Genomic DNA, 15,382 nt, shown 5'->3' with positions numbered 1-15,382 from the left:
CTTGAGGAGATGTTTATGCCAACATTGAGCTAATACATACAACACTGAGCGTAGTTATAATAAATGACCTGCTGATTTTTAAGTACATTACCAGCACTCTGACTTTCGAATGATTATCCTGGATCTTTGTTCAGTATAAGCTGATTAGAAATGCAAGGAATTTATTAAAGATAAGGATTTGGCATAGGAATTTTTCGAAAAGTTTCTCTTCACCAGATTGCTATTTATTCCGTTGTTAGATGAATAGAGCAGCATTCCTCAGACAGTTGTAATGAGAAATGATTGAGAACAACTTAATTTAGGCAACAACATAGGACTGAAGTATACAGTATGGGGGAAGAGAAGGAATTGCATCCTCATCTTTCTTGTAGATAACAAAACTGGAGGGAGCTGCTGCTAAATATGTGCTAGCAGTGTGCCCAGGTGGCCAGTGGCATCTTGGCTTGAATAAGAAAGTGTTGCTAGCAGGAGACAGGAAGATGATCATCCTTCTGTGCTCTTCAGCTACACCTCGAGTACTGTGTTCAGTTTTGAGCCTCTCACTATAAGAAAGATATTGAAGCCCTGGAGCATGTCCAGAGAAGGGCAACAAAGCTGGTGAGGAATCTGGAGGACAAGTCTTGTGAAGAGCAACTTAGAGAGCTGGAATTGTTTAGTCTGAAGGACAAGTGGCTAAGGGGAGAATCAGAATTATAGAATGGCTTGGGTTGGAAGGGACCTCAAGGATCATTAAGTTCCAACCCCCCTGCCACAGGCGGAGCTGCCAGCTGCTAGATCAAGTACTTGATCAGATTGCTCAGGACTCAATCCAACCTGACCATAAACATCTCCACAGGTGAAACATCTACAACCTCTCTGGGCAGCCTGCTCCAGCATCTCACTCAGTGAAAATCTTTCCCCTGACGTCTTTAGTTTAAAACAATTCCCCCTTATTCAGTCATTATCTACATGTGTAAAAGGTAGATTTCCCTTATGTTTATAATTTCTCTTTAAATATTGGAAGGCTTCAATGAGGTCTCCCTGCAGCCTTCTCTTTTCCAGGCTGAACAATCCCACTTTCTTCAGCCTGTCTTCACAGGAGAGATGCTCTAGCCCTTGGATCATCTTTGTAGCCCTCCCAAAAGCTCTACATCTTTCCTGTGTTGAGGGCCCCAGATTTAGATGCAGTACTCCAGCTGGGACTTCATGAGTGTAGAACAGAGGGGGACAATCACCTCCCTTGCCCTACTGGCTTCCCATCTTTAGTTCCCACTACGAGGTTCAGGGATGTGGGAATCCTGGCTGCCAGTAAAGACTGAGGCAAAGTCTTCTCTGTATCTGTTGTAGCCAGTTCAGTTCTCCTTTTGCATTTGACAGAGGAGATATGCTCTCTTTGCCCTGTTTCTTATGACCTAAGTACCTGCAGAATATCTTCTTGTTTTGTTTTTTTTTTTATGTCCATCACCAAGTTTGGTTCCATCTGTGCCTTGGCTTTTCTAATCCCATCTCTGCATGTCCAGGCAGCATCCCTGTATTCTTTTCCGGTGAGACCTTATAGCTCTCTACAGCTACATGAAAGGAGATTGTGGTGATGTGGGGATCAGCCTCTGCCTCAGTGTAACAATCAATAGGACTAGAGGAAACAGCCTCAAATGGCACCAGGGGAGGTTCAGGTTAGATATTAGGAAAAATTTCTTCTCTGAAAGAGTGGTCAGGTGCTGGAACGGGCTGCCCCAGGAGATGGTAGAGTCACCATCCTTGGAAGTGTTGAAGTGTGTAGATGTGGTACTGAGGGACGTGGTTTATTGGAGAAGTATTGGTGATAGGTGGACTAGGGAGCCTACAAACAGGAGGGGAATCAATTCTTTGAAAGGGTTGATAACTGCAGGACAAGGGGAAATGGTTTTAAGTTGAGGGAGGGGAGATTTAGGTTGGATGTTGGGGAAATTCTTCACAGAGAGAATGGTGAGGTGCTGGAACAGGCTGCCCAGAGAGGTTGTGGATGCCCCGTCCCTGGAGGTGTTCAAGGCCAGGTTGGATGGGGCCCTGGGCAGCCTGGTCTCGTATTAAATGTGGAGGTTGGTGGCCCTGCATGTGGCAGGGGGGTTGGAGATTCATGATCCTTGAGGTCTCTTCCAACCTGGGCCATTCTGTGATTCTGTGACTTTTGGACTAGATGATCTCGGGGATCTTTTCCATCCTTGGTGATTCTGTAATTCTATTCTGTGACCACATGAACAAAAAATCTGCCTGCACTTGTGATGGAATAATACTGTTCAGCAGCAGAAGATGGGGGGGCAGCTCTGCAGGAGTCACCCTGAGGTTTTGCTGGAAAATGAGATGAATGTAAGTCAGCAGCACACTTTGGCATCCTTCTCAGATGTAGGCCCTGAATGGCCAAAATGCAAGTCAAAAATTGCAGAAAACAAATCACAGTTAAATATAAGGGGAAAGCTCCTCATCACAAAGGCCAGAGGAAGGCCATAGCAGTGATCCAATGGATGGAACACCTCCCCTGAAAAAGATGGGGCTGTTCAGCCTGGAGAAGAGAAGGATCTAGGAAGATCTGATAGCAGCCTTTCAGTGTCTGTAGGGAAGCTGTAAGAAAGAAGGTGGCAGACATTTTAGCAGAGTCTGTTGTGACAGGTTTCAAACTAAAAGAGAGTAGATTTAGACTGGATATATGGAAGAAGTTTTTTACAATAATGGTGGTGTGACATTAAAACATGTTGCCCAGAGAGACGGTGGGTGTCCCATTTCTGAAGATATTCGAGATCAGGCTGGTCGGGGTTCTGAACAACTTGATGGAGCTACAAGTGTTCCTGTTCATTGCAGTGTTGGACTGGATCACCTTTAAGGGTCCTTTTCAGTATGCATTCTGAGAGTATATGATTCTATGAATTCAAGTAGGCAAGGCTCTCCATGTTATGATTAAAGTCAACCCTGCTCTGAAGGACTTCCATAGCTCCTTTACTTGGTTAGCATGACATATTCTGTGAAGACACAGTTTCAGTGTGGGGAATTTACAAAACAGAAGTTGTATTTGCTGCAGTAGCATTTGAAAAACAAAGTAATTTGATTAACATTGGAATACTGTATCAAAATAATCATTTTATTATGCAAAGGGTTAAATATGCAAAGGGTTCTGGGAGTGACATCACCTTTCCATGGTACAAATTAGTACATTCTTTATCTGCTGTTTTCCCAGTGTTGTTCGACATGGTCTTTTTTCCCCCCAACAGAACTTAGGATTGTGGGCACTTTCAAAAATCTTATCGACACTTTTAAGCACTTAAATACCTTGGATTCCTGATATAATGTGCTTGTTATTTTTATCTTAGTTTAGATATCACTTTGCCTGTTGTTGAGTCACAGAAGTGTGAGTTAATTCAGTGCCTGCACATCCAACTTGACATTCATGAACAGCTGCATAGATTTGATTTATTTATTTTTCTCTGGAAATTACTTTTATCATAGAGGATAAGGTTTCTTTCATGGTCACAGACTGGTAGTTTTAAAAACCATCATAGTTAGTCTTCCATTTGGAACGCATAATTGAGATTTTTCATTTGATTTTCTTATCTAGATATATCTTAGCTTCTTTAGCATTTTCTTTTGAACATCAGAGAGTTAAAAGAATTACTCATTCGTGCCTATGAAATACAGTAGAAAGTAAATTATTCCACTTTTGTTTGAGCCTGCTCATTTTTTAACTGAAACAATTGCTAAGGAAGAAAATACTCTGGAATGTCAAGTAGAAAGCTTTTCTTGCCACCTTGTTCTCTTGTAAATAGAAATCAGAGATTTAAGCATGGGTGTGGTCTTGTTTGAACAGCATGCTCACATTAATTCAAATACATTTTTCCTCCTGAAGCTACTTGTCTGGATCTGTTTTAAGGATGAGACTTTTTTCCACTAGCTTTTCTTCAATAATTGCCCTGGGTTCTACCCATTTGGGCTGTAATCATTTTAGGAAAGATTTCCAGTAATTCAGCCTGAATTCTAACAGCCTCAGCCTGTTGATGTCAGTCATACAAGTAATGTTGTGCGTCCCACTTTCTCAAGAGCTCAGATGAGGAGTACATGGGAAAGGCTAAACGAAAATGTTGAGTGTTTTAGCTCAGAGAGGCACAGTTTGTAGTTTGGGGCTGAATTTTAGATGACCATAGAATCAAAGAATCATTAAATGGCCTTGGCTGAAAAGGACCTCAAAAAGCATCTATTTTCAATCCCTGTGCCGTGGGCAGAGTCATAGAATCATAGAATGGCCAGGGTTGGAATGGACCTCAAGGATCATCAAGCTCCAGTCCCCTTCTGCAGGCAGGGATGCCAACTTCCATATTTAATATCACACTGCACTGCCCATCCAACCTGGCCTTGAGCACCTCCAGGGACGGGGCATCCACAGACTCTCTGAGCAGCTGTTCCAGCACCTCAGCACTCTCATAGTAAAGAATTTCCCTCTGATATTTAATGTAAATCTTCCCTCCCTCAACTTAAAATCATTTCCCCTTGTCCTGCTGTTATCTACCCTTTCAAAGAAGTGGCTCCTCTCCTGTTTACAAGCTCCCTTAAGGTACTGGAAGGCTGCAATGAGGTAACCCCACAGCCTTCTCTTCTCTAGGCTGAACAAGCCCAGCTCCCTCAGCTTGTCTTCACAGGAGAGATGCTCCAGCCCTCTGAGCCAACCATTAGACCAGGCTGCCCATATGAGCTCTTTCAGAATGAAATTCATATCCTGGTGTGAAAAAGTGCACTTTGTGGATGCTAGTGGAACTCCACACCATTTAATTTGCAAAACATTTGTGTTTGTGTTTTTGTTTTTATTCTAAGCATTTGTTTGTATTGAGATCGACGATGAATGTCTATATCAGTTTTCAAAGTCCTTATGAAAGGGAGCCATTGTAAAGTGAAATTACACATTAGAAATGACTTAATATGTAAAAAAGCTAATTCCTACCAGAGTGGGAACAGTGTGAAGCTGAAGAGCGATTAGATATGAAGAACACGTAACTAAAGGAAACTGGAAAATCTGCTTTATGAACAAGGTATTTTTTAACCTTAAGTGAGTACATGTGGAAAGTTTCATGTTGACTTCAGTGTACTTTTTTTGGATCAGCCCCAAAGACCATAGATATATCACTTGAAACCAAACCTCTGAGCCCCAGCTGTGCATCTGGGACAAATATCCAAGCAAGTGCTAGCACCAGCATCCATGAATACACAATAAATTATGTAATTGGATTCTCCAGTTTAGTAGACAATAACCTCTACTTTTTTTTTTAAAGAAAACTCCACTGATATGTCTAAAATGTCTAAAATCATCTATATATTTCCCTAATTCACTATGAATTCACAGTTTTAGTTTTATTAATGATCATTTTTTAATGACAGAACATTTTTATCAACAGGAAGTTGAGGGCAATGAAAAAGCTCATTTGGTTGAATGATGGAATAGTGGCACAGGTTATCCTCAGAGTGGTTCTAATGTATTCAACTATGTAGTAAGATAATATAGGTAAAGTATTGATATCACTGAGTGTAAGTGGAGTAGCCCACGTTATTTTAACATACTTCTTAAAGTTCATTAGGTAGCAACTCTTTTTCTTAACTCCTCTCACCCCCCATCATATAGTTAGTATGTAATAGTTTGAAATATTTATTGAGCACAAAGTTTAACTGCTTGGTAGATTAGAATAATATTTCAGTACTCCCTTGGGAACATGGCACATAGCTAATTACAAATGTGGTAGGCTTAGAAGAAGCCTCTGAAGAGTCTGCTGAGCCCCAGCAATGCAACAGAAAGGAGCGCAAATGTTCTGGATGCAAAATAAGGATTTGAAATTCGGTAGGTCAATGAGATTTTTTTCCAAAAACTTATTTTTAGGCATCTGAAAGTTATATTTGATCAAAATTCTAGAGGTGTAGGAGAAGGAAATGGGGCTAGGGAAGCAAAGGGGAAAAAATGAAGGAAGGAGTAGGCCATTTTTATTTCACATTTATTCAGTTGAGATCCTTCTAACATCCTAAATTGTAAAGCAAGAACAAATATTACACCTCACTTGTACAGATTCTAGGGTACTACAGAGCTAAAATTTGGTTATTTACATTAATGCCTGCTTACCTGTGAATAATTTTTTCCCCAAAAATCCCACCACAGTTTGGGTATTTTGTATTTTGGAGACTGTAGAAGAGATCCTATAGCTTTTGCTTTTATATTTTGTGGGTTAGAGGTTTTGAAGTGTTACAACAAGTCAGAACAAAAAATAATTGAAGTAGGAAACTATTAAAATTACACTCTGTACAATGGAGTACTTCAGAAAGAGTCACTGTGGATTCATTGAAAGGCAATGTTATGTTCAGCAGTCACTTCCTGTGTATATAAGGTAACAAAAATGAAAACAAAATCAAACTGGAAGCTTTAAACAACCCCTAGGAATTAGAATTTCGATTTTTTTTTTTTTTTTTCTCCTTCAGCTCATCACCTCCTGCCATCCAGTGTGTTGGCTCATGGGTTTGGTGTGACTCCTGAGGAAGTCTGATATCTGAATTTCCTACATCAGCAGGTTTTTGTCTTGTGGACTCCCATCCAATTACTGTCACAGAATAAACATGCTTGTGCAGCATGACCTGGTCACAGCTTAGTGCACTGTAACCATAGGTTAATTGCAATTTTCCCTTACTGTGACTTAGTCATGCTAATGCCAGTATTAGTTTTGAAGATCTTTGAATGTCATTAAAAATACAGTTATTGTTGTGTAAAAGAAGTCTCATTGAATTAAATAAACATTGTAACTCTATTTAGAATGATTAGTGGCTTTTTAACATGGCACAGAAAAACAGGCACAAGCCTCGTTAATTTTCAGCAGAAAGCATCACTTCTTTCTGAGTTAGCACTATATAGAAACTATTTGAATGTGCAGTCAATTACTTTTCTTTGGGAAATGCAAAAATGAGCACATATCTGTACCACTCATTTTAATAATCAATCAACATGAGGATTTTCCATTATAGGGTTGCAGTACATCTGAGATGCTTAGCTCAGTCCTTGATTGCATAGTTCTGTATCATACCATTAAGAAATTTGTTTCTTCCATTGTGTATGTATGCTGTAAGAGAGCTAGCCACATAATTATGACAGAGGTATGGCTGTGCTTCTCGTGTAGCACCGTGCTGTATTTTAGGTAACATGCAAGTGAGGCATTATGTATGACTGAACTTGAGTCTGGTCATCTTTTTCTAATTTCCCATGCAAGCTTGCACAAAGTGCTATCCAGGACAAGACTGAATGCTACTGATTTTACAAGCCTTTACAAGATTAATACAATTGTTTTAAAACAATATGATGCAGTAGTTTATTCTATTGTGTTAAACTGACTCTTAAATATACTGAAAATGTTTGATGTCACAAGCTCCAGTTTAGCAGCCATTTCAGTGAGTAACTGTCTTTAAGTTATTTACATAATCTTTTAGCAAGGCTTTCAGGCAGCATCTTGTTAACACCACTATGCAACTTCTAATTTGAGATAATCTAAACACTGACAGTTCAGAGTGTAAGGGTAGAAAGGGACCTTGGTCTGGTTCCATGGTACTTCTGGGGGTTGGAGGCCACCTGGGTCAAAGTGATCACAAAATGATAGATTTTTTATCCTTGTTGAACCACAGAAGGAAGTCAGCAGAACTGCTACCTTGGACTTCCGGAGGGCAGACTTTGGTCTCTTTTGGACCGTGGTTGAGGTAGTTCTGGAGGGCATTGGAGTCCAGAAAGGCTGGCAATACTTTAAGGAAGTTATTTTAAAGGTGTAGGAGCTGACCATCCCCAAGTCACAGGGAAAGGAGACCAGTCTGGCTGAACCTTTGGCTGTAACTCAGGAAGAAAATGAAAGTTTATTGTCTTTGGAAGAGGGGTCAAGAAACTTACGGCAATTACAAGTACATAGTGAATCTGTGCAAGGAGAATATTAGAAAGACTGAAGCCCAGCTAAGGGGAAAGACAACAATAAATATTTCTATAAATACATCAACTGTAACAAGAAGGCTAGGGAAAGTTTTCATCTTTTCTTGGACGCAGAGGGAACACGGTGACCAAGAATCAGGACCAAGCTCAGGTACTTAATGCCTCAGTCTTTAATAGTAAGACTAGTTGCTCCCTGGGCACACAGCCCCTTGTGCTAGAAGATAGGTATTGGGAACAGAGTAGGCCCTGCATAATCCATGCTGAGATGGTTTTGGACCTGCATTCTTGTGGAGAAGCTGGCTGCCCACGGTTTGGATGGGCTCTGCTGGGTGAAACACTGGCTGGGTGGCCAGGCCGAAAGAGTTGTGGTCAGTGGAGTTAAAACCAGTTGGCAGCCAGTCTTGAGTGGTGTCCCGCAAGGCTTGGTACTGGAGCCACTCATATTCAACATCTTTATCAATGATCTTGGTGAGGGGATTGAATTTACCCTCAGTAAGTTTGCAGATGACACTAAGGTGGGAGGGAGTGTTGATCTGCCTGAGGGGAGAAAGGCACTACAGAGGGACCTGGATGGACTGGATTGATGGGCCAAGGTTAACTATATGAGTTTCAATAGGGTCAAGTTTTGGGTCCTGCATTTTGGTCACAACAACACCAGGCAACCCTACAGGCTCGGGGAGGAGTGGCTGGAAAGCTGCCTGATGGAAAGGGACCTTGGTGTACTGACGGATGGTCAGCTGAATATGAGCCAGCAGTGTGCCCAGGTGGCGAAGAAGGCCAATGGCATCCTGGCTTGTATCAGGAATGGTGTGGTGAGCAGGACTAGGGAAGTAATCCTGCCCCTGTGCTCAGCATTGGTGAGGCCTTGCCTCGAGTGCTGTGTTCAGTTTTGGGGCACCTCAATACAGAAGGGACATTGAGATGCTGGAGCAGGTCCAAAGAAGGGCAATAAGGCTTGTGAAGGACTTGGAGAGTATGCCCTACAAGGAGTGACTAAAGGAACTGGGCTGTTTAGTCTGGGAAAGAGGAGGCTGAGAGACCTCATTGCTGTCTTCAAATACCTGGAAAGTGATTGCAGTGAGAATGTGGTTGGTCTCAGTAGTGACAGGTGACAGGACAAGGGGAAATGGCCTCAAATTGTGCCAGGGGAGGTTTAGGTTGGATATCAGGAAAAACTTCTTTACAGAAAAGGTGGTTAAGCACTGAAATGGGCTCCCCAGGGAGGTCTTTGAGTCCTGATCCCTGACTGTTTAAAATCCATTTGGATGTTGTGCTTAGGGATATGATTTAGCAATGGGTTGTTAGAGTTAGGGTAGGTATGGTTAGGTTGTGATTGGACTTGATCTTATACATCTTTTCCAACCTGAGCAATTCTATGATTCTCACAATGTGCCCAACTTTGCCACTGATGAAGAACAGAGAAGTAGATTGAATTCAGCTGTCTGAATATGGTCAAATTTTCCCAAAGGGAATCAGGAACTTGTTCCTGGCATATCGTAAAACACCCAGACTACCTTAGAAACAAGGCCAGCACTAGTAATAATAATAATAAAAGAATTTTAATTTTATTAAAACTTGAGCCATTCATTTAATGGCCCAATGATGCAGCATTAATTTAGCTGGATATGGATATTTTAAGCTGACCCAAAACTTGAAAACAAGAGAAAAGAAATCAAAACTTAAGTTCTTGGCCTTGTACATGCCTTCTCTCATACCTTAAGATTAATATCTTGCTCTATTTTCTGCACATAATTTTCAATTTCCTTTCTTTTGTTCGAGTAATGAGACAAGGCAATGCTTCTGCATGAAAATATTTCAGCTAAGATCAATTAATATTCAAATAACTAAGAAGAAAAAACAATCTAAAATTTCTTAGCCCTATTATATTCTCTGCTTTTGGTAAGAACTGTCTGAAAGCTATAAGGTTTAAGAAAGTCCAAGAACAGTGCGGACAAAATTTAACGTCACATAAAGGAAACCATGAACATAACCTTCCCACACTGGCCTATTCCCATGGTGTTTAGACCCTTTAAGTACTTGTAGACATTTACCATATTTTCCCTTAGTCGTGATTTGGCTATGCTTTTACATACTTAGGCCTTTTAGTCTTTCCTCATAAATCAAACTCAGCAACCCATGATTCCTTTTGTTACTTTCATCTGAAGTATTGCCAGTTTGATGACATCTCTGGGATCAAGGGTTATTCTAAAATCTGCAAAGAGAACTGTAATCATTGCTGCTTCTATGGTTAGTCCCAGAGCTGGGGCCCAAGATGTTTAGAAAAAGGACAGTGAGTGCTTCTGAGGTGCAGGGAAAACAGTGGGAATTATGCTACACTGGGCACAGATGAGTATCCTCAGATAGAATTCAAACCAATTTTGAATTAATTTTGCCTTCTGGAATTAATTTTGAGTGTGAGTAATGCATTGGTGGAGTAAGAAACTTTGCTAATGTTGCAGTCTGGTAGCATAGTCCTTGAGACGAGGAGAATTAGAAGCAAAATAACTGCTGAGTGGAATGGAAGGTGAAAATAAGGGAGCTCATCCTTTTCTCATCTTAATCTCTGCTGCTAGCTGGTATCCTTGCATTGGAAACTCTAAGCTGCTTTTGGATCAGGCTGCACCAGCTGAGAACTGTGAGAGAGGGGGAAAAAAATTGGAAAAAAAAAAAAAAGGTGCTGATATAAAAGCAACTTAAGAAGAATTAGAAAACTAATGTAGTCAAAGATTGATGTCATCTGGGCATATGCTGAGGAATAAAGAGCACATCTAATTAATATTGGCTTGTATAGAATCATGTGGGTTGGAAGCTCATCAGCTCTGAGGGCAAAGCAAAATGATAGAAGAGCAGAGCTTGTGCTGAGACTGGGGAGGTGAGATGTAGCAAATGTCCAGCATATCACAGGAAGGACCTGTGCTCTGACATAGCACCTGCTGGCTGTCTCTGAGTTGACTTTCACTGTTGAAGGAGATCTGATGAGATTATAGCAACTCCTAGGAAGAAATTCTGTAATGTCTCTCAAGAAAAAAAAAAAAAAAAGATGAAAAGATTTCTTTCAAAATTTTAGTTTTCCTATGTTTCTGAATCATGGTCAAAGCAGTTTTACCTGCAGGTTATAAGCTTTCTGACTTTCTTCTAGGATATGAACAACAGTTTCTCACTAATTTCTCTTGAGGTGACGTTTCAAGTATTACCTATAATCTAAAAGAAAGATAAAACAAGATATGATCCATATTGCTTATCCAGATTTTTTTTCAACCCCATTTTCAACAAGCCATAGACATTATTCTTGCTTAGAGAAATTAAGCTTGCTAGAATTTTCTACTAGATAACCAGAAAAATATGAAAAAAAAAATAGTGCAAGGAAGAGTTACTTTTTTCTTTCCAGACCCCATAGAATTAAATTCTGTTAGAGATTGTTGCTAAAATACATTGTCAGATGTTGCTCATTTCCATGCAAAACAGAATCTGCTCTGCCAAATATGCATGGTGCATTTGTTCCATGCTAAGTGTAGTGCTTATGTTGTGTTGTTCTCATTGGTCAAAAGAAAAATGAAGGCTCTGTTCCAAACTCTTAGTCACTGTTGCTCTGAATATGTGGAATCTCAAGGGGAAAAAAGTCTGTCCTTTTTTAAGAAACCAGGAGGGCCCACAAGACCATTCAAGGTAATTCAATGTAGTTACATCTTGAAAACAATTTCATTAACTTTCCTCGTGCAATTTGCCTTGCAAATTCATCATTAATAAGTGGAAAATAGAATTTTGTTTAAATTTGTCAAAAAGTAGCTTTGTAGAGTAGTGCCAGTGCAGTTGTGTCTGTTGTCAGTTAATCCACTGTGAAACTATCAAGATGTGTTAGCATGCTCCCTGTCCTAATTTTGGCTGATAACAGAATAACTTCAAGGAAAGCTTTATGGAAAAGGAGAAACCATCCTTTAAAAAAAAAACCATAAAAGTTGTAATTTTCACTATGTAGAATCTGTCCCTTTTAGATGATGTGCACCTAATACGGTGGAAACATTCTCTGATAAAGCTAAAATGTTTGAAAAAGTGTTAGCCTGCAGTTATCAGAAGCATTTTATACAATATTGTTTTGTAATTCACACAATAATATGTGTGCATATACTACTCGTTGTTAGGCAAACTTTACGCACTTTCATAATTCCATCTCTTTCAAATTCCTAATGCTGTTGTTCTCCCTTTTTAACTTTGTATGTATAAACATATGAAACATTAAATAAGAACATACTTCTTGGCATTTCAAAAAAGCTCTATCAGACTTGGCTTTCTGATACAACTCTACCCCCACGAATGATAGCATTCTGGATTTAAGAATTTAGCAGTGTGCTCTCTCCTTTGCATAACAGTGCTATTAGCAGACCAGTGCAGTGTCCACCACTCTCATTAAAGATCAAGGAAGATAAATCCAACTCTGATTTTATGTTGGTATCAGTCTCTTTAAAATCCTGGAGTACCTTAAATTTGTCTCAGTGTGCTCTGTCATCACGCACCATGTATAAATACATCCTTTTCCTAAAGATTGTAACTTCCACTCAGTTGGCACTCTGTTGGAAAGATTGTTATTCTTATTTTTTTCCAAAATTCACTAATGTTAACAATTTCATTTCCCAGTTGCTGTAAGCTAATGTGGTTTTGATGCCTTTTTTTTGTTCAGAATTTGAGAATTCAAGCGTAATCCCAAATGCAGTACTTTGTGATGAATTTTAAAACTTAAGAAGGGTAAAAATATTCCTGTGCACAGAAGATTTTAATGATACCTTTGTGTTTTCATTTTGAAGAGACATTTGTCCCCTGAGGAGTTCCAGGAAGTCTTCAAAATGAGCATTGAGGAGTTTGATCGCCTGGCACTTTGGAAGCGGAATGACCTGAAGAAGAAGGCCCTGCTTTTCTAGTCCTTCATGGATAAAATATGTGCTTATTCAAAACAGAAATAGTCTTGCCAGAACTATCACATGCACTTGCTGTTGAACCATTGTCCAGCTTCATTGTGTTAGTATGTGTCGGAGGAAACAGGACAGATTAGATGGCAACATGTTGGAATACAAAGAATTTGCTAATCTTGCATTACCAGCTGGTTCAGTCAGTAACTCTGGTCCTACCCAGTTTACAACATGCAAAAATCTAGCTTTAAATTTATTGTTGCTTGCAGTTATTGCTTGATGCAAATGGAAATTCTGAAAAGAAGAGAAAAAGTGTAGCTGTGACAAAGGAAATCTGACGTTTTGTTTCATTAAGTTTTAAAATAAATTTTTACAAAATCAAGTAATGAATATAAAATTATGTAATGGAGGATCACATGCGATTAAAAATGTGGTAAAAGCCAAAGAAAAGCATGTCCACAAGCAATGATTGCAGCTCTTTATGTGTGGTACTTTTTAAGAATGAAAGGAAAAATACAGAAGCACCTTAATTCTTCTTATACTTTAGACACAGCCTATTCTCTAAAAGGTCATTTTTGCCTAAACAGTAACTAGCTATCTTTAATTACAGCACAAGAGTTTTTATTTTATTAAGAATATATTGTGACAGAAAGCACTTATTATGACTAAAATGTATACAGAGACCTTCTTAAAAATTTACTCCCATTCATCAGGAAAACAGAAGCCTTATACAGAACTGGTGTAAGAGTGTATTGTGACAGTTAATAGTGTTTTCCTACTATCTTGGGGTGTTTGGGGAACTTTTTTTTTTTTTTACATTTCATGCTGATATAAATGCCATATGATCTTAATTATATGTAGATAGATATGTCTATCTATAAGGATTTTTTTTCATTTATGTGTTTTCAGTAAAGACATTTACACGTTCTCCACTTTCTGGCTTTATATCACAAGCCATGAGAATGGTAATGGCAATTGGTAGGTGTGGAAATTGAACAGTTCAGCATAAAATGTAACAAAAAAAAGCTTGGTGTGCTCTATCAATAGTATATCAAATTATAATCAAATATATGGAACCCTCATGCATTACTATTTGCATGTTTCTATACAAATCAATTAAAAAAAAATCCCTATATGATACTGGTGCAATACCTTGGAACTATCTTAAATAACAAGCAAAGCTAACAAAATCTGAGCATTTGATACGAGCTCTTAATATCTCTTCCAACTGGAAGACTGTATTAAATTTAATAATTTCATATGGTCAGAAGTATGGTTGCTGACAAAGAATGATTAAAAGTGAGTTGCTAGTTTTGTGTGAAACTAAAAGAGCATTATAAAAAAGTACATTTTTCAGCCACGTGTCAGTATTCTGCATTTTTACTGCCTTGAATGTTTGTATTCACTTCCTACTTCACTATGTCTTTTTGCATAAGTAACTGGTTAATATATGCACTACAACACACTGTTTCAACTGCCCCAGCATTGGAAAAATCATAGCATTGAACATGCCTTCTTCCAACTAATTTTCAAAATCCATATTGTTGGAAATATTTTCTCATGACCTAAATGTTTTGTCTGATGATACAAATGTTTAAAAGAATCATTAAAACAAAGACATAACTGAATAACTGTGCTAATTGTGTATAATTTATTCATTGTATTGCTGTTCTGGATAGGTTCTTTCAATTATATTAATGTAACTATTATGTTATTTGCATTAGGTTTGCTCAACAAGGAGACAATATCTTTTGTTATGAAGTGTACCTCTGACTGTAAATTTACTGCAAAGTTGTTTGTAACTTAAACAATCCATGGAGCAACTGACACATCAAGCAAAATCTGATTCACTTTCAGACTCTGTAGGGCAGTATAAGAAAAAAAAAGGGGACAGGCTCTTTAGCAGTGTCTGTTGTGATGGGATAAGGGGAAATGGTTTCAAATCTAAAGAGTGCAGATTTAAATTAGATACAAGGACACAGTTTTTTTACGATAACAATGGTGAGACACTGAAACAGGTTGCCCAGAGAGGTGGTGGGCGCCCCATCCCTGGAGATATTCAAGGGCAGTTTGGTTGGAGCTCTGAGCACCTGATAGAGCTGTAGGTGTACCTGTTCACGGCAGGGGAGTTGGAATGTATGACATTTAAGAGCCCCTTTCTAACTCAAACGATTCTATGATGTCCCATGTACACAACCAGTAGCCAGTCTTAATTGAGAGCTCCTAATCACCCATAGGCAACATCCACAATACTCTGTAACCTCAGAATAGCTCATTATATCTTCATATTGCAGTCAAATCCAGCCAATCTGAAATGTGATCAGCAAGGCTCATTGGGCACTTAAGACCTGATATCTAAATGCAGGAGAGTAAGCAGCTGAAAAAGAGTGGTTAATATAGTTGACCTTGGAGAAAACTACCATTCTCATCTATCTGTTCCTTGGGCATCAGATTAATTACAGACATCTTTTCCATGAAAATATTGCAGGTTGATAGAGGAAATCCATATATAGGTGCAGATCACATACAGGTTCAACATGGATCT

At 39.0% G+C, this 15,382-nt stretch overlaps 1 protein-coding gene across 9 annotated transcripts in view; it reads left to right on the top strand.

Moving 5' to 3' along the window:
* ABLIM2 (actin binding LIM protein family member 2) overlaps window positions 1-14,491 on the top strand; it is a 137,930-nt gene extending 123,439 nt beyond the window's left edge. For 3 of the 9 annotated variants that reach the window (XM_048943519.1, XM_048943517.1, XM_048943515.1), the window contains one exon: window positions 12,736-14,488. In XM_048943519.1, the coding sequence (XP_048799476.1) occupies window positions 12,736-12,849 (114 nt within the window). In that variant the 3' untranslated portion in view covers window positions 12,850-14,488. Of the gene's footprint in view, window positions 1-12,735 lie in introns of all 9 variants that reach the window. The other 6 variants (XM_048943518.1, XM_048943516.1, XM_048943521.1 and 3 more) reach the window with 4 other exon arrangements.
* The last annotated feature ends 891 nt before the right edge of the window (window positions 14,492-15,382 follow it).

This window comes from Lagopus muta, chromosome 4 (genome assembly GCF_023343835.1).
Source record: "Lagopus muta isolate bLagMut1 chromosome 4, bLagMut1 primary, whole genome shotgun sequence".
NCBI lineage: Eukaryota > Metazoa > Chordata > Aves > Galliformes > Phasianidae > Lagopus > Lagopus muta.
Note: the sequence above shows the minus strand (reverse complement) of the source record. Positions and strands in the feature narration are given on the sequence as shown.